Source organism: Malus domestica, chromosome 09 (assembly GCF_042453785.1).
Source record: "Malus domestica chromosome 09, GDT2T_hap1".
NCBI classification, from domain to species: Eukaryota; Viridiplantae; Streptophyta; class Magnoliopsida; order Rosales; family Rosaceae; genus Malus; species Malus domestica.
Window position 1 is genome coordinate 3,296,850 of NC_091669.1, and position 23,175 is coordinate 3,320,024.

General features: G+C 35.0%; 2 protein-coding genes across 2 annotated transcripts; one reads left to right on the top strand and one right to left on the bottom strand.

The window, feature by feature from the left end:
• Positions 1–7,297: 7,297 nt before the first annotated feature.
• Positions 7,298–8,386, top strand: LOC103442351 (mini zinc finger protein 2). Its single transcript, XM_008381130.4, has one exon. It carries the CDS (start codon positions 7,892–7,894, stop codon positions 8,162–8,164), a length of 273 nt encoding a protein of 90 aa, XP_008379352.1. The 5' UTR covers positions 7,298–7,891; the 3' UTR covers positions 8,165–8,386.
• Positions 8,387–21,378: 12,992 nt separating this feature from the next.
• Positions 21,379–22,973, bottom strand: LOC103442352 (zinc-finger homeodomain protein 9-like). The gene has a single exon (XM_008381131.4). It carries the CDS (start codon positions 22,670–22,672, stop codon positions 21,611–21,613), a length of 1,062 nt encoding a protein of 353 aa, XP_008379353.1. The 5' UTR covers positions 22,673–22,973; the 3' UTR covers positions 21,379–21,610.
• Between the last annotated feature and the right edge of the window lie 202 nt (positions 22,974–23,175).

Below are 23,175 nucleotides of genomic sequence, written 5' to 3' on the forward strand. Positions count from 1 at the left end.
GATTATTGACGAATTAAGAAGTTGCAAACAGTCACAGCCACGAGGCGCTATCAAGAGTCAGATCGCAGGAAGCTATTTTTGCTGTCTCTTTAATGCTACCACATGAGAGTGTCGTAGGGTTTTGATACTCAAACGAGACATCCACAATTTCACATGCATGCTCAAGAATACATTGCACTTGTAGTTTTTTTATGTTTATGTACTTAGAAAATGCTGGCTCGAAGGAAGGGAAATCGAAGGCTCTTAAGGACATATCGTTTTCACTAAGACATGATTGATGGCTATATAATTTTTGTGAAGCAATATAATTTGTCAGTTGTTGCAAAGTAATAGATGAAACGTAATTGTTTGTTTGTGACCGTAGATTTTTGTGAGCCTATCCAATACTACCCAAGCGCGTAGGTGATGTTGAAAATTAATTAAATTAGGAGATTTTTTTTGGGTTTTGTAAATTGCCTTTAGAGGTAATAAGTTCTAAATTTGCTTGTTCTTTTGGATTTAGGTTTGCTTATTAAACATAGATTGTGTGAGAAATGGGTACCCTAAATTGGCCTATGTTATTTTGTAACAACCAAACAAACTAACAAAAAGTATGATCAAAACCCTGATCAATATGCACAACAGAAACTTAATCAAACACCTAATGGCTGCACCAACTAATTCTGTATCAAATGAATTGATACAAAGTAATAGGTAAAACCTAAATGTTTATCTGTAAAAATAAATTCATGTTCAGTATGAGACTCACATGCATCTACTTAAGATAAACCACCGGCCAAACGCGGGGGTGATCGATTGCAAGCTCAAGGGTCTCTAATTTGAGAAGTGTTGCAAAAAATGAAACAGAATGTCTATAGCACTTTTTTTTTAATTTTTTTTTTAACGAATGTCTGTAGCACATTAAAAGGCAAAATATGGGGTACTCAGTTTACCCTAGAAAATAGGTCTTTCCTCTCCACTCCCTACTAAGAAGCTTCTATTTTTTCTAATAGTTTACCCATAATCATACTTTCTATTCTATTTAACCTAAAGTCCTCAATAGCTGCTAGTTTTCCAGCTTTTCTTCCCAAATTTTACGGTCTGCCCAGTTATAAAAGTTACTCCCTGCAACTTTCTTCTACATACTAAGTGTTTTATTCGAGCGTTCATCAACAATTAAGTGTCCAAATTTCAAATCAGGAACGATAAAATAAAAAGAAAACTAATGAAAATGGTTTGAAAACTTTGAGTTTTAATGATAAGGACAAAATAAAGGGTAAAATGAATAGTACCAGGTTTGACTTTTTAGTGTAAAAATGTGGTTTTTCGTTAAAGTGAACAGTACCGTGGACTTTTCGTTAAAACTTCCTAAAATACATGAAAATTTACTAGGGAAGAATAAAGAAATAATATATGTACATGGATTAATAACAATTTCCTATAGCATTTGTCCATGGATTTTTGACAATTGCAAACAACAAGAATTGGGGGGAAATGACTACATTGGTTTATTTAGAATTGAGATTGTTTTTGGGTACATAATATTATATATAAGCCCGATTTTTCTCTTTCATATATGAACAAAAAAAGCAGAAAAATTTTCACATCAACTTAATGATTCCCACTTAATATCATTTTCCATCATGACAATTGACAAGAAAGTTATAGGATCTATAATTCATTGTCGTTTCAGTGGCCACATTTTCTATTTTGACATGCCCCTAAGTTCTATTCCTAATTATAAATTTTTCTGACCAAATATATATAGATGAAAGATTAGGTACTGGTCCTTAGATAATTAAAGATTCGTGTTCTTGCTATTCGATATATTCCAGCTATTACTTCCCTTTCTTTCAACGACACTGAGTCAGATATTTGCACCACCCAAATCTTACTTGAGTGATTAAGGCCATCAGCACATTGCATGCATATTCCATGTAGGATATACTAAATTAATAAGAATTAGGCGATATTAACTCATCGGAGTAGGATGATGTAGGACATGAACTAGGCGATATTAGCTCATCGGAAACGTTGAGATTATTACCATATATACTAACTAGTTTTTCATTTGGTAGACTTTTATACTTTAGGCATGCCTGAATTCAACCAAAAAGGGTATGCTGAATCCTCAAATGAATTAGACAGAAAAAAATTAACCTAAGATTGACTAAGTAGAGCTCAGTGGGAAAAGAAAGGGAATCACTAAAACTGTAAAAGACTTGTGACTCAAAAATTACAACTGTAAAAGATTCAAATAAATCACATTTGGTTAATATAGACAAAAACTCTACGTATTCTGTGGTCCAAGCTCACGAGGCATCTTCCTCTTTTGAAATGGAAATTTCGTTGGGATGGAGGAGGTTAATTGACAAGTGCATCATATACCAGCAGCTGTGAACCAAAACTTAGTTGCAGAGGGAAAGAACTTTAGGTCAAGTTTGCATCAATCAACACCAACTTTTGTTTAAAAATTTCCATTTTAGTTTGTATTATTGATCAACTTGATTAGTGAGCTGTTGTCACCCTTGACGTGAGTACGTTATACTGTGATAAAAAGGACATACGTGATTACTTAGGTGCCTAAGATGCTTTTATCCTAAGGACCCAAAAGGCACAATCACACTAGGGCTTTTCCTATGGGCATCAAAAATTTGGGTTGGGTTGGTGAGAGGCAAAAGGCTTCTTTTTTCGTCAACTTCTCGAAGCACAATCATATATATATATATATATATATATATATATATATATATATATATATATATATATATTTATTTATTTATTTATTTTAAATAAAAAGCCCCCATCAATCTACAAAATATTTATCTAGGCATATCTCTCTCTAGGTCTCATGATTTCTTGTAGCTAGCTGGATCAAGTCAAGTACCAAAGAGAGAAGTGGCAAGCTAAAGAAAGAGTATTACAAGACATTATATATTCTCTTCCCTTTTGATCATGAATATATAGTCAAACTGATCTCAGTTGCAAAATCTTTGTGATGACGGTTAGGGCAATTAAGTACTTTAAGTAATACTTTCTTAAAGTTGAAATATGTATTCGTATTATCGTATACTCATATAAGCAATAGTTCAGTACAATTTACAGATAAGATATACATTTTGTGGAATACTCATCCCTAGCCCCTTTTTATGTCATTATTGGCGCCGGTACGACAAAAAATCTTGGCCTTTTACCTGTCAAAAATATGATAACCTAAGTTTACTCAAGAATGAACTACCTTTAAATTACTCCTTGGAGGGATAAGCTCATTTTCCCATTTATGAATAACGTATCTCTATGGTAGAATTTTCATAATCGGAACTGTTCAATATTTATTTCGAAATCGTTCCTACAAAAAGTCATTCAAATCAAAGATCATTTAGTCATCTGCATGTATCAAATAAATCATACTACAAAACTATGAACAAATAGAGGCTAATACATTTGCACCAATGAATTAGAAATAGGGGCAAAATTTGAGGATTTGCTGACTCGAGGTTAATAAAAGATTGGATTTTCGATGCTATCTCACCCGGGGGTGTGTTCATCTAGACGATTCTAACATATTCCACCCACTCTGGGTCTTGGTAAGGGAGCCTTAGAAAGTGGTCCAGTAGTAGGGCGGGGTTGGTAGGGACCACCGAACAGGCAGTGAGGATCCCTGGAAACCTCGATAAGCCACAATAAAGTAATACCAACTTAATCTCTACTAATTAATAAAACACTCATTGTTAACCAAAACCCTATGAAATTATCAGTTTAACCCTCTAATTAAAACAGAACATAAATAAGAAATATGGGGTAGAAATGTAATTTCACACAACCAAATTTTTTTGTTTTTTTTTTCAAAGCCTCACCTACATGTAATTCTAAGTTCCTAACATATCTCTAATTAATAAATAAATAAAAAATAAAAAAAAACTTCCCACTCCCACCTTCTCTTTCACTCTCTTCCTCTCTCCTTCTATTTCAAAAACAAAAATAAAAAATTTTCTCACACACTTTGTGTGTGCCCATATGCTAGTTGTTTACTACATTGTAAAAGATGAAGAATTGGCACAGAGGAAGAGGAAGATGATAGAGAGAAACAAAAGAGATTCTAGAGAAAGAGAGAGTTTAGAGAGGAAAATAAGATTTGTATTAACTGACTAAATGAAGATTACATACTTTTTTTTTATAAGAGAAATCCTAACAACCTTACTAACTATATCACTAACTGTATTACATTTGTACCCTTAATACTCCCCCTCAATCTCAACTGGGGAAACCCAGTTTAAGATTGGAAGAACATTTGCAATCACTGCTATGAAACCAGAAAAACAGAACAGCTTGAACCAACTACAACCTTGATTCTGCAAAAATGGAAATTATCTCAAACCTTTTTTGAATAAAGAATTTGTTATAGCTGCAGAGCAAAGGCATAAGTGTTATATCAACAAGAACCTTTTATGATAGATACAAGCTGCAGAGCAGTAGTGAACATCAATCTGCCCCAAATATATTCACTGACTCACTGCAACAAACTCAATCTGCCCCAAACTCAATTTGCAAGCTCAGTAGGAAGCACATCCAAAAGTCTAATTTTCCTCTGCATTGTGCAGGAGCTTTAATCAAAGAACAACCTCTTATAAAGTTGTAACACACCATCATGCCGGTTATAACAATTTCTTACGGGATTACCCTTCGTGGGATTTACCGTCAACAACTTCATTTAACATTGGCATCAGCCTTTAAAATAGAAAATTAACAAACTATAGTGTGGCATTGGCCTTAACTATAGTACCACGGGATCGCCTTTTGTGGATTTTACCAAAAAACAACTACTCTTAACAATGGCATTGGCCTTCACAATTTCAACATCTGAAAATCAACATCTATGTAAGATTACCCTTCATGGATTTACTCTTCGTGGGATTTACCGTTAAAAAGTTATTCTACCCTTCGTGGGATTTACCTATTCACATCATGTAATTACTCTTTGTGGGATTTACTGTTTACAACTTCTTCAAACTTCATGGGATTTACTAGTTAGACTCTGAAATTATAGGCTGAGACAAGAAACGATGATCTGAAAAACCTAATGATTTCCCGAGGGACGTTCTGTCCCATTCATTATCACCTTCTGCTCTCAAACTGCCAATGTTGAGTTGTTCTAAGAGAGTGGAAAGGGTTGGTACTGCAGTAGGATCAAAGTCCTCACAATGATTTGGATCAATTGGAACACAAACACGACCTGTTTTTTTTTGTGTACACAGAAATATGCCTTTAACAAATGGTTCATGTGTTTCGAAACCTTCATGTCAAGCCTAGGGTAGGTAAAAGAGAACACAATCTCTTCAACGCACCTATGCAGTCCTTGCACCTTAGGTTTTCCAGATTGCAACATAGTTTGTAGTTGCTCCCATCTAACAACATTAATGTCTTCTTTTGAACTAGAGGTTTATCTCCTTCTTGCCACCTTCTAAGAAGCTCAGAAGTAATAGATTGATCAGGATCGGGAATCATATCTAAGATCTTTTCAGATCTCTCATCTGTAGAAAATATGTTTAGACTCAAAAGCAATTTTGTAAAGATGTCTGTAAGAACTCCAGTATAAGAGCTCGCAAAGAACGGATGGAAAGCAAGACCGGGAAAAGAAACCTTATTTCAGACTATCTTCATTTGTGAGCCTGCAAGAGACTCGGTTTTGCGCACCTAATAGTTAGGACGGTCGGGTATTAAAATTGCACCTAAAACAAGCGTTGCTGTTAATAAATAAGTGCAAATAGGCACATATTTCCGCCTCAGTTTTGCTGCCAAGTAGTATATTTATATTGAACCGTTGATTTATTTGACACAGTGGGATGACTAAAGGATCTCGGATTCAATTTTGTAGGGATGATCTTGCAATGAAGAATAAAAGATTGAACGATTCCGATTATGAAAATTTTACAGTGAAGATAAGTTATAAATGAGAAAATGAGCTCTCCCCCTAATGACAATATCTATGTGATGAATAACCGACTCCCAAGTTTTGAGAATTAGGTCACTCAAAATCAAACACAACATAAAATCCAAAACCATCCAAACGCCTTGAATGCATGATGTCCATTTTTTTTTTCCTATTATATATAGCTAGCTTTGTGAATTTCAGTCACAACAGACGTACGTTCCACATCACTTCTCAGCAGATATACAATTAAATTAGTATATGAAGGTTTCAGCTGTTAAATTTCCCCTCACGGACATTGTCATCCTAGACCTCCTTGTGTCGTCAAGGACATGGGAGATTCCAGATGTTCGGCAGACTTGATATTTAGTTAAATTGTGGCAAAAACGCAAAGATGTATGCATGCATGTGGATCAAACTATGAGCCACGTAATGAACAAAAATGGCAAAAAGTTGGCATAGTCCTCCATTGATATCAGATACCAGCATTACCTAACCACATGTCCGTCGCTGTTAACATGTTACGGAGTTTCTTTAATAAAAAAATTCGTCTCACACTTGTGCATGGATGTGCAAATCAGCTCTATAGAGCACATGAATTCATTTTGCTTAGTGTAATTTGTCGGGTACAATTGGCACAAAATAAAAGAACATCACGTATAAAAAGCATATGAAGTGATGTAGGTTATGTAATGTTTGCTCGTGTTAGTTTATAATTACACGGGCAAAGAGTATCATATCGATATAAATAGGAATGGAATCATCATTTGTTTTTGTAATTAATCAAAAGCCAACAGTGTGCACTTTGTTTATGTGTGTGTGTGTTTGAGATTGGATGAATCCGTGACATAATTTTGGGAAAACCATCATCGATATATTGCATGGCACCAACTATTGTCTTCTCTGTTTCTGTAAACATTAACCATCAAACTTTTTTTTCTTTTGGGTAAAGATCAAACTTCTATTTTTGTTTATTTATTCTGCATATATAAATCATGAAATTGAATTATTACCTTGTGCAATGCAAGCTAAGTAACAAGAAGAGAATTATAATTGTAGCATTTGCAATTTTATTTTCCGTATAGGGTTGGCAAGGTGAGATATCATTTTCCATCGAGTTCTGGGGTGGTGAAACTAGACTTTTTTTGGTCGTTGAGGAAGCTAAGCTAGACAATTTCTATTGGCATCGTATCAATGAACCCCACAAAACAATCGTTTTAGTGCCACTTAAGGGTCCACACTGTACATGCATAATTATGGTTTATGAGGTCTTAATTTCTGCTTAGCTGGTATTCTATATTAAACCCATCGCAGTTATGGTTGATAGAAAAAGCTTTCTCAACATATTTAGCATCTAAGGTTTTGCCTTATTTACACACTTCAGTTTCCATAATTTTATTTTATTTTTCTTTAATTTTATGCTAGTGAGTTGTGAGGTTGTTGGACCATCAGTTCACAACGACCATTTTTGGGTTTACAACTAACTAGCTAGTAAACAATGAGATTAAAACATTAGTAGTTATGTAGTAAAAAGGTGGTCATGGATCGTTGCCCCCCCAATTCCTTTCAATAGAAAGATAAAAAAAAAATTACCGACTAGCTTTTCTTCTAATGATATTTAGTATATATCAGTAAAACAATTTATAATTAAACAAAAACAGGTCGATTACTGTGCTTACCAATAGTTAAGACTACTAAAGCAAGAAGAGAGAGAGAATATTACATGCTAATATGCTATAAATATATATCTAGGGTTAGGGCTTGGTCATTACCACCACATAACCATAAGCTCTTGTTTCCTTTCTTTCTCTCTCTCTTTATCACTCTCTAACTCACCTCCACCAACTTCTAATTTGCCATCTTTTGATTCTGAGTCAAAAAACCAGTGAGGAAATTTCAGCATAGTTTCAAGGGGGTTTGGGGAAATCAAGAGACGTAATAAAATCGAGATCTGAAACAGGGACGAATTAATCAGAAACTTAAATGAGGAAGCGGCAAGTAGTTTTGAGAAGAACAGAACAAGCTTCAGCAGCTTCATCTTTCACCGTCGTGAGATATGGAGAGTGCCAGAAGAACCATGCTGCTGGGGTCGGAGGCTACGCTGTTGACGGATGCAGAGAGTTCATGGCAAGTAATGGAGAGGAGGGAACAACTGCTGCACTCACCTGTGCTGCTTGTGGCTGCCACAGGAACTTCCACAGACGAGAAGTCGAGACCGTCTGCGAGTGCTCTTCGCCTTCTTCAAATGGTGCCTAATTAAAATAATTAAGCAGCTAATTTATGTATATGTAATTATTTTATTAAGTGTGTGGTTTGAGAGATATTGCTGTTTTAGTTATTTCTGGGTTGAGAGATGAGAGAAATATATGGCTGGACAGTCTATTATATATGTATGGATGGAAGGTGAAAAGGGTATGTTGTATTTTCCTAGTTAATTTAAGTGTTTGCAGATTAAAAGAAAACAACGGCTAGCAGTTATATGGTGTATGTGCATTACATGGTGATGAAGCAGTGAAAAAAAAGGTATGTGAAATTAATTAATATCCCTCAAAGAAAATTAATTAAGAGTTTCATGACAATCTTGATTGGAATATCTGACACCAATTGAGCTAACCTTTAGTTTATTGTTACAAAAAAGGGCATATATATATGAAAGAGAGAGACAAATTATTAGCTCGCCTAGGTTACTTGAGGTAATTAGTTCATGTAACCTAGCTAGTTAATTGAATTTCTCATGGTAAAAAATAAACTTCTTCTCATGTATTTACTTCTTTTAATTAATTATGTACCTATCATGTTTGATCCTCTTAATTCCTGTGCTTGATAAGTGCATATATTTGGCATATGTAAAGCATCAATCTATGAGTGATACTGACTGATCTTAATGGTAAGTTCTGGAATTATTCCTCCTTCTGTCTCTAATATATTTAAAGAAAAAATTCATATATTGCTAGAAATTAATCTGCAATTAGTCTATAAATGTTTAGATTGCTTTGTATTTAGGATTGAAGGCCCACATATCTAATCGTGTTGGTTGTTATAATGGTGGGAATTTCTTTAATTAGCAACGTTGTTGAAAGGTGATTAACTTGTTGATTATCCCACTGATATCTCTTTCGGTAGGTCCTTAACCTAAATCTCCCACTAATATAATCTTCTTTGGTAGGCCAAGTTGTTGATTATCCCAAGAACCAAAAACCAAGAAAGAACATTATAGAACGCTCCACGACGCTCATATGCAAGTTCGATTGCAAGTATTCAAAAGAACGTTATGAAGAAGTTGGATTAATTAGAATCATTAAAACCATGTTCTATATATATATTCACATAGATATGCAGTAGTAGTTTTTTCTTAGAAAACGATTCCCTTCTTGGCGTTAGCTAGGTGATCAAAGTATCATGAAAATAGAAATTGCAGAACCAAATAGGTACAAGATTTTCTTTTTCTTTCTTTTTCCTTTTCGATGTTCGTAGGGTTTTGATGTTTATACATGGTCATGTGAGTTGTTTTAATCAAGTTAGGCCTTGAGTATGGAGAGGGAACAAACATTCAGGTATACATTACATTGTAGGTGAGCCGATCGGGCAGATGTCAATTCTATGAAACCCTCAAAGAAGTATGTACGTATGCATGTTCGTCTAGCTTCTTGGGGGGCCAATTGAATGCTTATAGTAATAAGGTAAGAGCTCATTGACAACTTGGACAATTTGCACTACAATGCACCCTTCACAAACAAGAAAGTATTTAGTGTCACTATCACATCATGTAATAGCAATTCACTTATATTATCACTCTTTTTAACTATATATACATGTGACGCATAATTTTGTCATATATTCATATCATTATAACACGTGAACAAAACATTGCATAAAGTGTGAATCTACACTTAAAAAGTTTTTCTTTAGGAACATGATTACTGCATACAAGTTTTTCATCCCAAATTTGCATTTCTCCAAGCGAGCACTAAGCAAGCAAGCTACCACGCCTTTCTTCTATTCTTGAAGAACTCTAATGTGACCTTAGTACTCCGTAAGACTGAAGCCAATGATGGTTAGTTCTCAAGAAGCCATCTCTTGTATTAGTCTATTTTCCATTCGAGTCTACTTAAATCATTTTTCAACTCACCCTCGTATTTTCTTGTTTTTTCATTCTTTCTGGTTGTTAATCTAAAAATATTTTATGCTTAAGTGTCGTATTAGCCAACTATTTCTGTACCTCAAATACAATCAGAAATTCCCAAATACAATTTTTGCTTGTAAATGGTCTCACAATTAATCGAGTACATTCCAAATTCTACCGGTAATGTCCAATATATTTGTTTTATATTCACTAGGATGGTAGGACTAGGTTTTAAAAATGGTACGCAGGGTTTAAGATCCCTATGGCGACCGGGAATTCATTGTCAGAATATTGGGCTTTAAAAGTTATGTTAAAATTTAGGGTTCAGAATACACAACCTATAGTGAACCGAACTCTGTTATTGGACTATGGGCCAAAAATTTTGCTGTCCGAGAACAAACTTTAGCTGGGTAATTCTTGGTCTCAACTTTTGAACATTCAAAATCCGTCAATTTATAAACCGTAGAGAATTGGTAATTGGTTCACAACATGAACCGAGTAACCGAATGTTAAGGTGAGTTTGTCCACAAATAATTACCAATCGTTCGCTGACATTAAACAGAGTCACCACCAATGATTAATTAGTGCATACGGATTTGACATTGGTTTGTACTACCTATCATATAACATCGCTTAACCATAGCAAGAGCATGAAATATTGAGAGCTTCTTTCCATAAAAGAAGAATTTACCGGTTTTATAGGAAAATATGTTCGTCTAGTAGAAACAACCATTCAATAAACGCTTACCCCATATCTAAAAAGTGTCATACTCATCTAATGGACGATTATCATGTGGTGAGTTGGGAACATGATAAAATTTTGATCTCTCAACAATTAGAAGGTTTGAATTGATTTTTTCTCGAGAAAAAGATGGTCTCATCAACACTTACAGTAGCAAACCTCTTCATTTTTTTCAAATTTCTTCAAAAAATTTGCTTTGGCACTATTTTTAAGTAAGTCACCAGCAACTCTTTACCTCCCCCCCCCCCCCCCACAAAAAAAAAACAATTATCTCCAGAACAACCCTAATCGAACTTTGAAAGACCCAAAACTGAATGCTTTATCAAACTTGTAGAAAAACAAGTTCAGTTATTAGAATCTTCAGTAAAGATTGAGCTTGACCTAATTCAACAGAGCTAGGTCAGCATTTGCATTTACCGAAGTCAATGTTAAGGTTAGCAGCACGTGAACCAGACTGATCATGGTGCCATTTGGTTTCCCAATTAGGGTAGACAAATGACGTCTTTCTTCTTTGTTTCACATGGGTTCAAGTTCCATACCATACGATACGATGTAGCTATAGTTTTACGTGAACTCTCATTTGATTTAGGGCATCGATTAATCTATAAATCCGCATGCATGTGACTACAATACAGATACGTGATACAGAAGCACAATTACGTGCATAGATAGCTTACATATTACAACATTAGTAGATGTAGATATCATGCATGTGTCGAGAAGGTAAATTTTCAATGTCATGGTTTGTGGCAGTAGTAACTACTGAAGTTAAAAGGCTATCGATGGTTGATGGTGCCACATGTTGTGAAAACACACCCGCACGTAACTTATTCACGCAAAGTAGAAACTAGAAAGAGAGAGCCAAAATTTTCATAAATCGGTAAAATTCTCATACTTTCTATTCGTATTAGGATTAAGGACTTCACAATCAACCAAATCTGTTCTCATATTTACATACGTCCTTGTCTTATTTAGGGGTGGAAATTCTTACCAAATTACTGTACCAACCGCCCTACCAACCATATCATACCAAATTACTACCAAAAATTTGTACCAATTGGTAATGGTACGGTATTTGTACCATACCATACTGTTTCAGTACGGTACTGGTATCCAAAACCAGTACCAGTGGTATACCGTACCTACCAATATTATAAATATTATATTATGTATTTATTCATATAATTATTTGAGGGAAAAATTAATAATAATTATTGTATAAGTGTAAAAAATGTAAAAAAAATTATACAATAACTCATAGTGACAAGCTTTACAACTTTCATGAAGGGGTCAGCTTCAAAATCCAACACTATAATCCATAAACCTTAAATTTATATTTAACCGTCGATTGTCATTTACGATTTATTCTTCTTACTGAATTTCATTTTTTAAATTTTCTTTTCTGAAAACATGATCATCTGACGGATGTAAGAAGATGAACGGTTCAGATCTTTGATATCACGTTTCGATATTTACGGTTAACTGAAATATGAGTCGATGTCATATAGTTTGTAGAAACTTTATAAACATCAAGCAATATTTTCACTAACCGTAAAACTCTAAACATAATATCAACGATCCAAACCTTTCATCTTTCTACATCCTCTAATAGATCATGGTTTCAGAAAAGAAAATTTGAAAAAAATAAACAAAATTTGATGAGAAAAATGAAGTGTAAATGTAAACAACAATCAACAGTTAAATTTTGATCTATGATTTATATGATTATAATGACGAATTTCAAAGTAAAGCTCTTCCAAAAAGTTGTAAAGCTTGTCATTACGAGCGTTTATATATTTTTTCTAAATTTTTTACACTTCTACATTAATTAAAAAATATTAGATTTTGTGCAAACAAAGTGACAATTACCATTGGCATACCATACCAACCAAACTATTTCGTATACCGATATTCGGTATACTGAAAGTTTGGTATGGTAATGGTAATAAATTCTGCCGTACCAAATATTTGGTATGGTAATTGGTACAGAAGTTTTGGTACGGTAAGGTACCAAAACCACCCCTAGTCTTATTAATATTATTATTATTTTGATTTGTAGATGTCTATGTCCCACTTATGAAGAGATAAGAAAAGTATGGTAAATATAAATGCAACCTTTAATTTGATATATATATATATATATATATATATATATATATATATATATATATATCTTAAGAAAATGTGCAACCTTTATTCTCTCATAAAGCTTGTGCATATACTTATTATCCTATTTTTTTTATGAGTAGCAAGACTACAAAAAAACTCGTTCGAATATGATAAGGTATTCGATTGTGGTCAATTTTTGTTTTTAAGACACTGTCACAAGTACGTAAAGGAATATATATAAACACAATTAGGATGAGATTTAAGGTGAATTAGTTGGGTTTGCGCAAGTTATAAGTGTATATAATTACTAATTCATTACTATTAGACTGATAATATAAGGAATATATATAAAGAATGGAGTTCGGGGACATGTCTAGAACATTGTAGCTAGGACCACTGAGTAATGCGTTAATCTTTATGCTGCAAATAATTGCGTGGTCCTTCATTGACTTGCCGTATTAATTTTGTTTATCATCAAATGCATATGTGTTTGCAATTACATGCTTCCTTTTATATGTAGGATGTCAATGACATGAAAAAAGCTTTTCATAGGTAGCCTTCCTACTAACAAAATAAAGACAGATAACTTCGTTCAAGGGGTTTTACTTTATACATTGTGTTGTTCTACTTTAAACTAATCTAAATTATAGAGAAATGAATGCGAATTCGGATTCATACGAGAAATACTTATGAAGTAATCATGTGACGCTGGCATCTGCTTGTTGTATTGGGTTTTTAGAAAAGAAAAAAAAGTTTGGAAATGAAAACCACATCATGGGAGAATGTAGAGCTAGCTAGTTGCTTGTGTTAATATCAAGCAATTTGAGGCGTCTTTGTTTTATTGCGTTGTAAATGATAAAAGGTTTGATAATTAGACGTTGCAGCTTTCCTCTCTCGTGCTTTTTATTCTTTTTCTCATGATCAGTCTTTAATCTTTCTTCCTTCCACCGATCATCCATAACGCAGGTAGGTTAAAAATCGACGTGGAGGATGTAAACACCCAATCACCACCGATCAAATGCAAAGATTGAAAGGACATCATAATTACGTAACAACAGCTTTCAAAAGATTTCTCGGGATTTATTGGAAAAGTAACTAATTAGTAGTATGGTTTATCTTTATGTTAGGGTATTTTTAATACTAATATATTAAGGTTTTATATTAGAATAGGGATTATGATGATTTGTTGTTAGGGTTTAACATTACTTTTGTTTATATCATACTTCACCAATCTCGAAACTATCGAGTACCTGTCAACTTTATACCTTCAAAGACCCGGATTCATGTTAAGGCATCCATGCTGAAGCACAAGGTTTTTCTCCAACCAAGAGGCTAATCACAACACGACACATGACAACATAAGAATAAAGCTTATAGGGTCCCACATCGACCGTGGACAAAAGCCGAAGACTCTCCTCAACTATAAAAGGAGATCATTCTCATACAATTAATCTTTAATGTCATTATTCCACTTAATCCATTATTAGAACTTACTAATGATGATCATATTTGAACCTTTGTATTATGCAAACTCTACATTATTAATGAGACTCCTCTATTCTCGTGGATGTAGCACTACTTAGGGTGAACCACGTACATCTTGTGTTTATTTTCTATCTCAATATCTTTACATATTACCTTCATAAGGTGACCAGAGCAACTTTGCGAAGGTCACAACTTTAACATTTTACGTTGTTCCAAAGTCAACCCAATTTGTATATGAACAACTTTCATGTTTGCTTCAACATTAGGTCATTATAAATACACTTATTGTAACTTTGTAGGCGTATGGGAAATTTACGGTCTTTTTCATTCTTTTTATCAACGGATTAACAATCATATATAGTTTGCAATCCGTTGTTATTCTTTTCTCGTTCTATTATTTGTAAATTTGATTTCCATTTAAACTTGTTTCTTTTAGTTACTCAAATGTTACATTCGTTTATGTTTGGATCTGTAATCCGATTATGTTATCAGATAAAAATCAAATTACGCTATTTAATATGTGATATTTATTAGAAAATCTAATTCAGATTGATAGTCTAGCCCAACAACCATATGAAATAAGAAAACCTAAGCCTCCAATTGAATTGTAACCTTAATTATGAGTGTTTGTAGCTGTAAAAAGACCTAATAGGATGGAAGTTTGGGGTAAATTTTAATTTGGAGCTTTCTTCAATAGTAGCTTGGTGCTAATTTAGCCACTTTATTTCTTGTATTTTGGATTAGGGTGATGTTAGAGTGGTTAAAATTTTAAATTTTCATTTGTAAGCCACATAATGTGACGATAGATTAATGATTGGACACTTTCTTTGAGTAATTAAAAAAGAAGTCCAACTATTAACTGTCATATCATGTGATCTACAAAAGATGATTTTAAAAATGGGTAAAAGATTATTTACTACCCTTATGTTTCGTGATTTTCAACATTTAGTACATCAAGTTTTTTTCGTCCTAGAGTCATACCTAAAGTGTAAATTTTGGAACAGTCTCATACATCCGTTAGTCAAACTGTTAAATCTACCGTTAATTGTGACGTGGCGCCCATGTGAACAATGAATGGGCGCCACGTGTCATCCACGTTTTGTTTTTTTGTTTTTTTTTCCCTTATTCTTCTTCTTCTTCTTCCTTCTTCTTCTTCTTCTTCTTCTTCTTCTAGGGTTCGGTTCCTTTTTTTTCTTCTTCTTCTTCTTCTTCTTCTTCTTCTTTTGGGTTGCAAGGGGTTGGGTTTTGGGGGGAAGGGGGGGACAAATTGGGTTCCCTTTTTTTTCTTCTTCTTCTTCTTCTTGCTCCGAATCTGGGTTGCAGATTCGGTTTTTTTGTTCTTCTTCCTCTTCTTCCTCCTTCTTCTTCTTCTTCCTCCAAATCTGGGTTGCAGATTCAGTTTTTTTTTTTTCTTCTTCCCTTTCCTCCAAATCTGGGTTGCAGATTCGGTTTTTTTTTCTTCTTCCTCCTAATCTGGGTTGCATATTCGGTTTTTTTTTCTTCTTCCTTTTCCTCCTAATCTAGGTTGCAGATTCGGTTTTTTTTTTCTTCTTCCTCCTTCTTCCTCCTTCTTCTTCTTCTTCCTCCGAATCTGGGTTGCAGATTCGGTTTTTTTTTTCTTCTTCCTTTTCCTCCAAATCTGGGTTGCAGATTCGGTTTTTTTTTCTTCTTCCTCCTTCTTCCTCCTAATCTGGGTTGCATATTCGATTTTTTTTTTCTTCTTCCTTTTCCTCCTAATCTAGGTTGCAGATTCGGTTTTTTTTTTCTTCTTCCTCCTTCTTCCTCCTTCTTCTTCTTCTTCCTCCGAATCTGGGTTGCAGATTCGGTTTTTTTTTTCCATCCTCCTCCTCCTTCTTCTTCCTCCGAATATGGGTTGCATATTCTTTTTTTTTTTTCTTCTTCCTCCTTCTTCCTCCTTCTTCCTCCTTCTTCCTTCTCATTCTTCTTCTTCTTCTTCCTCCAAATCTGGGTTGCAGATTTGGTTTTTTTGTTTTTCCTTCTTCTTCCTTCTCCTTCTTCTTCTCCTTCTTCCTTCCCCTTCTTCTCCTTCTTCCTTCTTCTTCCTTCTCCTTCTTCTTCTTCCTCCGAATCTGGGGAAGATGAAGGTTTTTTTTTTAAATATATATATATATATATAATTTTTTATTTTATTTATTTATTTATTTTATAAATAATTTATTTTTAATTTCCACGTGGGTGACACGTGGCGCCCAGTCATTGTTCACATGGGTGCCACATCACAGTTAACGGGAGACTTAACAGTTTGACTAACGGATGTATGAGACTGTCTCAAAATTTACACTTTAGGTATGACTCTGGGACGAAAAAAACTTAATGTACTAAATGTTAAAAACCACGAAACATATGGGTAGTAAACAGTCTTTTACCCTTAAAAAATTGATCTACCTATCACTTTCTTTTGGATTGTGGTCAATTCAAATGGTCTAGAGAATCCACTAATTTTAATGTTACTGGACAAATCCCTACAGTGACACAAAATAGCCTATAAGATTGAAAGGTGCTCAACGAGAATCCAAAGAAATTAAAATTGACTAGAGAAACTAAAATACCAAAAAACACCTGGCCTATCGTGGCTCTTGGAATCACTAATCAAATTTCTCTCACCAAAAGCTTGGGATTAAAACCATACATTATATTGTGAGAATGTGAGGATGAGAGATCAAATCATACAAGGGCTTATAAGGAGTTGACAGTTGAGTTACTTTCCATATTGTTTATTAATTTTATAGTGAACCTTAACCTTTTTCATGATATCAGAACACGTTGGCCCACATGTGAAGCCTAACACACATGCTCCACATCACCCAATTTGTGTTGTCTACATGTTAAGGTTAAAAATTCGCCAAACGTAATAGGGCGTGTGAGAAAGTGAAGACAAAGTCTCACATTTTTGAGAGACCAACCATGCAAGAGCTTATAAGTGTGAGAATGTGGGGACAAAGTCCCACATCAGTAAGGGACCAAACCATGCAGGGGTTTATAAGAGGTTGGGCTATTCTCCATATTATCAATTGGTTTTATGGTGGAACCTCAACTTCTTCAATAAGGAGTTATATTGTTCCCCATATTGCCAATTAATTTTATAGTGGAACCTTAACTTTTTTTCATATATAACATATGCTTCGAATTTATTTAAGGTAATGTTATTCACACACTGTTAAATTTCAATCTGACGATTGAAAATTAAGAGAGATATATGAGAGATAAAAATAAATGTATGGATAGCAGCACCCTTTATTTAATTTGTGGTTCGATGTGTTATCCACTAACCCTAGCTAGTTCCCTCTACAGTGTCCTCTCTTCACATGCAGCTGCCATGCACATTGAAATTGTGTTTTTATTATTACAACTCATGGAGCATCATCTACTGGCACTAATTTGGGCAAACCAATTGAACAGTGTCCTGGTCACGTTTTGCTTGGACTGGCAATAGAAGGAAACAAAAACTTAAAAGGGGTGAAACATTGCATGATGACTCTGATCCAAAGTAAAAAAAAAAATCCTTCTTTGATTATGTATAATTCATATGATCCCCACAACTCCATTTGAGCTCGTTCCAGGAATCTTATCGTACAAACTTTAAAACAATGTTTAGAAGCACATGACTAAAGAGTTTACGGAAAAAAGATATAAAGTTACTTTATAATAAGAGCTTACTTGAAAACGTTTATGCGGAAAACATTTCTACTAAAAACGATCTTGTTAAAAGTAAATGTATATTTTATTAAGTGTTGGCTTCTCTATAAAGCACTACAAAGTAGCTTTTTAATCAGTAAGTACTTTTACTGTGTCCTAGTCAAATTACTTTTGGTTAGGAAGGGTGATGAGCCGTGTTCCATCTACCCATTCTTATTTATGTAATATTCGTGTAAACAACAATGCAATAACTCATGCTATTCATTAGAAAAATTGAGAAAAATTATCATTTGAACAAATAGGATATCAGTTGAACAGTCAACAGTGTTAGTTGTCTACCCAATGAATTTTAATTTGTGCTAATTTCAAGTTATATATTGTGTCATGCATGAAATTGTCATTCTTACTTTTGATTATCTCAAAAGATATTTTAATTCGCAAAACATGCCCTTAATCTTATCAGATAGAGTAAAAGATTTGCTTTCTTCACAAACAATTCTCAGAAATCACCCACAGTTGTATATTGGATTGAGTAAAAGATTTTCTTTCTTCACAAACAATTCTCAGAAATCATCCACAGTTGTTCGACCAAATCCCAACAAACTGGCTACCAGCACTCCGAAATAGTCCATGCGAGGAGTTGGCGAAGTGGGTTTTCAACTTAGAGTTCGAACAATCAAATTCTTGCAGTTAATCTTGTTTTAATCAGGGTTATAAACAGCTTCAATATCTAACATGCAAACCCCAATTTGATTAAGATAAATTGCTTATTAATTAGGAAATTTTAACGAAAAGCTCACAGAACTGTTCACTTTAAAGAAAAATTACATTTTTACACTACAAAGTCAATCCTGATACTATTCACTTAACCATTTATTTTGTTCTTATCATTAAAACTCAAAATTTTCAAACTTTTTTAATTAATTTACCTTATTAATTAATGATTAATCCTGTTTACAGACACAGATAGCAATAAAGAAGACAGGATCACACAAGTCTAATGACATCATATCTGATGGATACATGGATTTAAAGTCAAGGCTTTACATTCAATACAGCCCTTTTTTCTGACACTGCTCTTATATTCCAAGAAATTTTTTAGGGCGGTAGGAACACATATTGATTCATCAAGTGTCATAATACAAGTGGTTAATTTTTTTTTTCTCAAGCATCTAACCAGTTGTATTATGACACTTAGTATTTTCGGCACACTGAAAAATCTCTCTTGTATAGTAGGAAAGTTCATCAAATCTAAGCATTTGTCCGGCGTTCAAGTTCGGACGGTATCTCTCAGAATTAAAGAGTTCTTTCTGGTATTGTAATTATGGTGAGGTTTTAATTAGATCCTGGCTACTCTCACCAAACCGCATCTATGCTCTACATATATTTTCCGACTGGGGCAAAGTGTGACTTAAAAGATAAATTACTCCTTCACTTTGAAGCTTCAAAACCTAGATTAAGCAATTATTTCCCATTACCTATTAGCTGATTTTCTTAATTATACCTTATATCACTACCGATCTATCCACCTTAAGGGGGGTGTATTCCATTGGAATTTTAAGGGATTTTAATTCTTTAATAAATTTAGGGGTATTCAATTTGGATTTAAGTGATTCTCTGAAATTTAATGTGTATTCAATCATGATTTTAAAATAGTTTATTAAAATCCTTATAAATCCGGATGTATTCAATTATAATTTTAAAGAAGTTATTAACATTCCAGGTGTATTCAATTAGAATTTAAATTTAAAGAATTTGGAAAAATTGAGGAATTAAAGGGAATTGGAGAGATTTTGTAGTGTATTTTAAACATCCACAAATCTCACCTCTCCCCATAAGATTTTGAAGGAATTGAATTAAAATTTTACGTAGAATCTCTACAAATCAGTTAAACTCCATAAAAATCTATGAATTTATAAATCTATTAAAATCTCTCAAATTCCCAATGAATATACCCCTAAATCAGATAGTAAGATGTTAACATTTTCCCTGTGTGAGGAGTTAAGAAGGCCCATCCCCATTTCCCCACTAAACGCTTTAGAGGGTAAATTGACTGAGCATGAGCAACCCATACTTGGCCATACTTGGCACAGTTGGAGCCTGGAAGGGCATATGCAGGCAAAGGACCCGCCCCCACAAAAACAAGATTACCGACTTCATCAAATGAGAAAAACACCAAAACAAAACCAAATTTTGCTGGTGGAAAAGACACTTGATTTTTCTATGTACCATTTTCGATTTAACGTCGTCGTCGTCTCATTCTTTATCCATCTAACCTATTAATTTAGTCCAACATAATTTGGGTTATCACTAATATCTGCTTCCCTTCAAAGGCAAGGGACAAAACATTACACATCCTCAAGCTTACCAACTGACCTCATTAGATTATGCTTTACTTAATTCAACTAATTAATTAATTAACCCTTTTGGAATAGATTAAGGTTAAAAAAACATAGAGTAATCCCTAATTGAAGCCTACCATCCAAAACCCACCAAAAAAGTTCACACATTTGCAGTCATTGTTCTATGTATTGCTTTTTTTTTTCTTCTGGTTGCACACGCTGTAGAAGGAATAAAAAATTAAAGCCATGATAGCTAGCTGAGGATTTCTTAATTTACAGGCATTTTAATATATGATCAGCAGCAAAGAGGTCCATACCACAATTATTAATTAATTAAAAACAATTAAAATAGTGGTGAAAAAAGTCTAAGACAATAATCGGGATGTGGGTATTAATTTAAAAAATGATTTCTCTAGATCTCTCTTGGATCATTCTCTAGTTTAATTTTATATATAATTAAAACTTAAGAAAATGCTTAAAGCTAATGGGATAATGTAGAATAATTTATTTTGTAACTGCCCACAATGATCTTATGTTTTGTGCCAACACTTTCTGCTTCTTTGTATCGGACACCGGATAAGAAAATCTCTCCCTGATGAGACATTAGATTCAGAAATTACAATGCCTCTCTCTCTCTCTCTCTATCTCTCTCTCACCTTCTGAAAAAGAAAAAGGGAAAAAGGGTCACCTGCATTTCTGCAGCTTATTCTCAGAGAACAGAATATTAATAAAATCCAATGCATTTGTTTTAGTAACAAGAAATTGAACACATTTTCAGCTTGACATAGCTTTAGAACAAAAAATAATAATAATTTTTACGCTCTCGTTTTTTCTGCGCAGTATGATTTATTTCTGTTATGCTCTTGACTTTAGTTAATTTATTGAATACAAAGGCGAAAAATAAACACAAGAATTAAACAGGAAGAAAAGCCTATGCGGAAATCGCTATGAACTAATAATAAAAATAGGGGGATATGGAAAGAAACTAAAATAAATAAATAAAGAGAAGATATAGGCAGCAAATTAATTCCCTTTTTTTTTGTCAATCAATCTCTCTTCCCAGGTTATCCTCAGCAAACTGAAGTATTGATAGTCTCATTACTTAAACTAAACACAATGAGAAAGAAGAATTAAGAAAGAAGAAGAAAGAAAGAAAATTTAAGAGCAGCTAATTAATTAATTACTTCTTAGCACTGGCCTTACTCTAATGCTAATTAAGCTCCTCTTATTATTCATCAAAAGGATCAAGAAGAAGAAGACGACCCATTGTTGCCACCACCGTCAGCACCCTGGTAATGATGATTCGGATTCGGAACGCCGTTCTTGTTGTCGTTTTGATCATCATCCTCCTCCTCGTCATCATCGTTGTTGTTGCCGTTGCCATTGGTGCCGTTGCCATTGGTGCCGTTGTTGTGGTGGTGGGAATGCTCAAGGAGAAAGCTGGGTCGGCTTAAACTACCAGCACGGCCGCCAGCGCCGCCATTGAGCACGTCTCGCTTGGAGAAGGTATTCTTATTGTTGTGCATCCAGACTTTGAGAACCCCTTTTTCGACGCCGGCCTCATTACAGAACTCCCGCACGATTTCCTCGTCTCTCTTCTGCATCTTCCACCCGACCCTCTCTGCGAATTGGTACATCTTCTCCTTCTGGTCCTGGGTGAACTTGGTCCTGAACCGCTTCCTCGCATTCGGGCTCCGCGACATGACCTGGGGCATAGCAACGGCGTTATTATTATTCGCACCTGCCAAGGCGTTTTCGTGAGCGGTGGACAGAGCCAAGAGCATGTGGGGGGCGGAGGGGTAGTAGGAGGACGAGATCGGCGGTGGAGAAGCTGAACTGGGGCTTCGGTTGCCGGGGTGAGTCGGCGGAGGAGGATGGTGGCGGTGGTGGGGTTGGTACTCGATGACATGCGTTGTTGCGGCGGGGGTGTTTGGCTGCACGGGGTCCTCGGGGTCACGGCGGTGAAAATTGCGGTGGCAGCCGCATGCAGCGCATTTTAGTGAGGTGGGGTCGGCGAGGTTGGCAGCGGGAGACGGCATGAACTCGCCGCAGCCGTCGAGGGCGTGGCCACCCAGCGCAGCGGCGTGGTTCTTGAGGCATTCTTTGTAGGTGACTACGACAGGGGTGATGGGGATGTTTTGGTGGTGGAGGTGGTGCGTGGGGTTGTGGCGCTTGAGGACGCCGTTGCTGAAGGACAGAGGCTTTAAGGGTTGCTGGATCCGAGTCGGAGTTTCGCTGTCGGCTTCCGGGGATTTTGTACTGGCGGTGTTGTTGGTGGTGGTGGTGATGGACGGGGTTATATCCATCGCTCAAACATCTAGGGGTCTCCAAAAAATGAGAACAAAAATCAAAAGCAAATACAGAGAAAGTTAAAAGGGAGCTGCTTTAAGTCGTTAGGATTAGATTTCTGTGCAGATTACAGCTCTGAGCTGCCATGGAAGCTCTGAGGATGTTGAGAAAGTGAGGGGAGGTATGGAGGAGTGATAAAGATGGTTCCGTTTTTTTGGCGAGAGAGAGAGAGAGAGAGAGACACGGTTTAGCTAGCCGAGAGAGGGATGATGATGTTGATGATGAGCAGTGATGACTGTCGATAATAAAAATCTGGGTTTTGTGGTTGTCCTTCTTAACCACTTGTTCTTTTAACCCTAGTTCTAATCCATGGTTAAGTTGCTTACCCCACTAGGGGTTAGATGTTGTGCAATAAATATACCTTAGCAACTTATGCCACTAAGTTGAGTTCCGGAAATAATTTTCACTCTTATTTTTTATTCTATACTTTTATTTTGGTCTCTTAAATTTTATTAATTTA

Excerpts from the sequence above, each read along its gene's own strand:
- LOC103442351 (XM_008381130.4), top strand. The coding sequence starts at position 7,892 with ATGAGGAAGCGGCAAGTAGTTTTGAGAAGAACAGAACAAGCTTCAGCA.
- LOC103442352 (XM_008381131.4), bottom strand. The coding sequence starts at position 22,672 with ATGGATATAACCCCGTCCATCACCACCACCACCAACAACACCGCCAGT.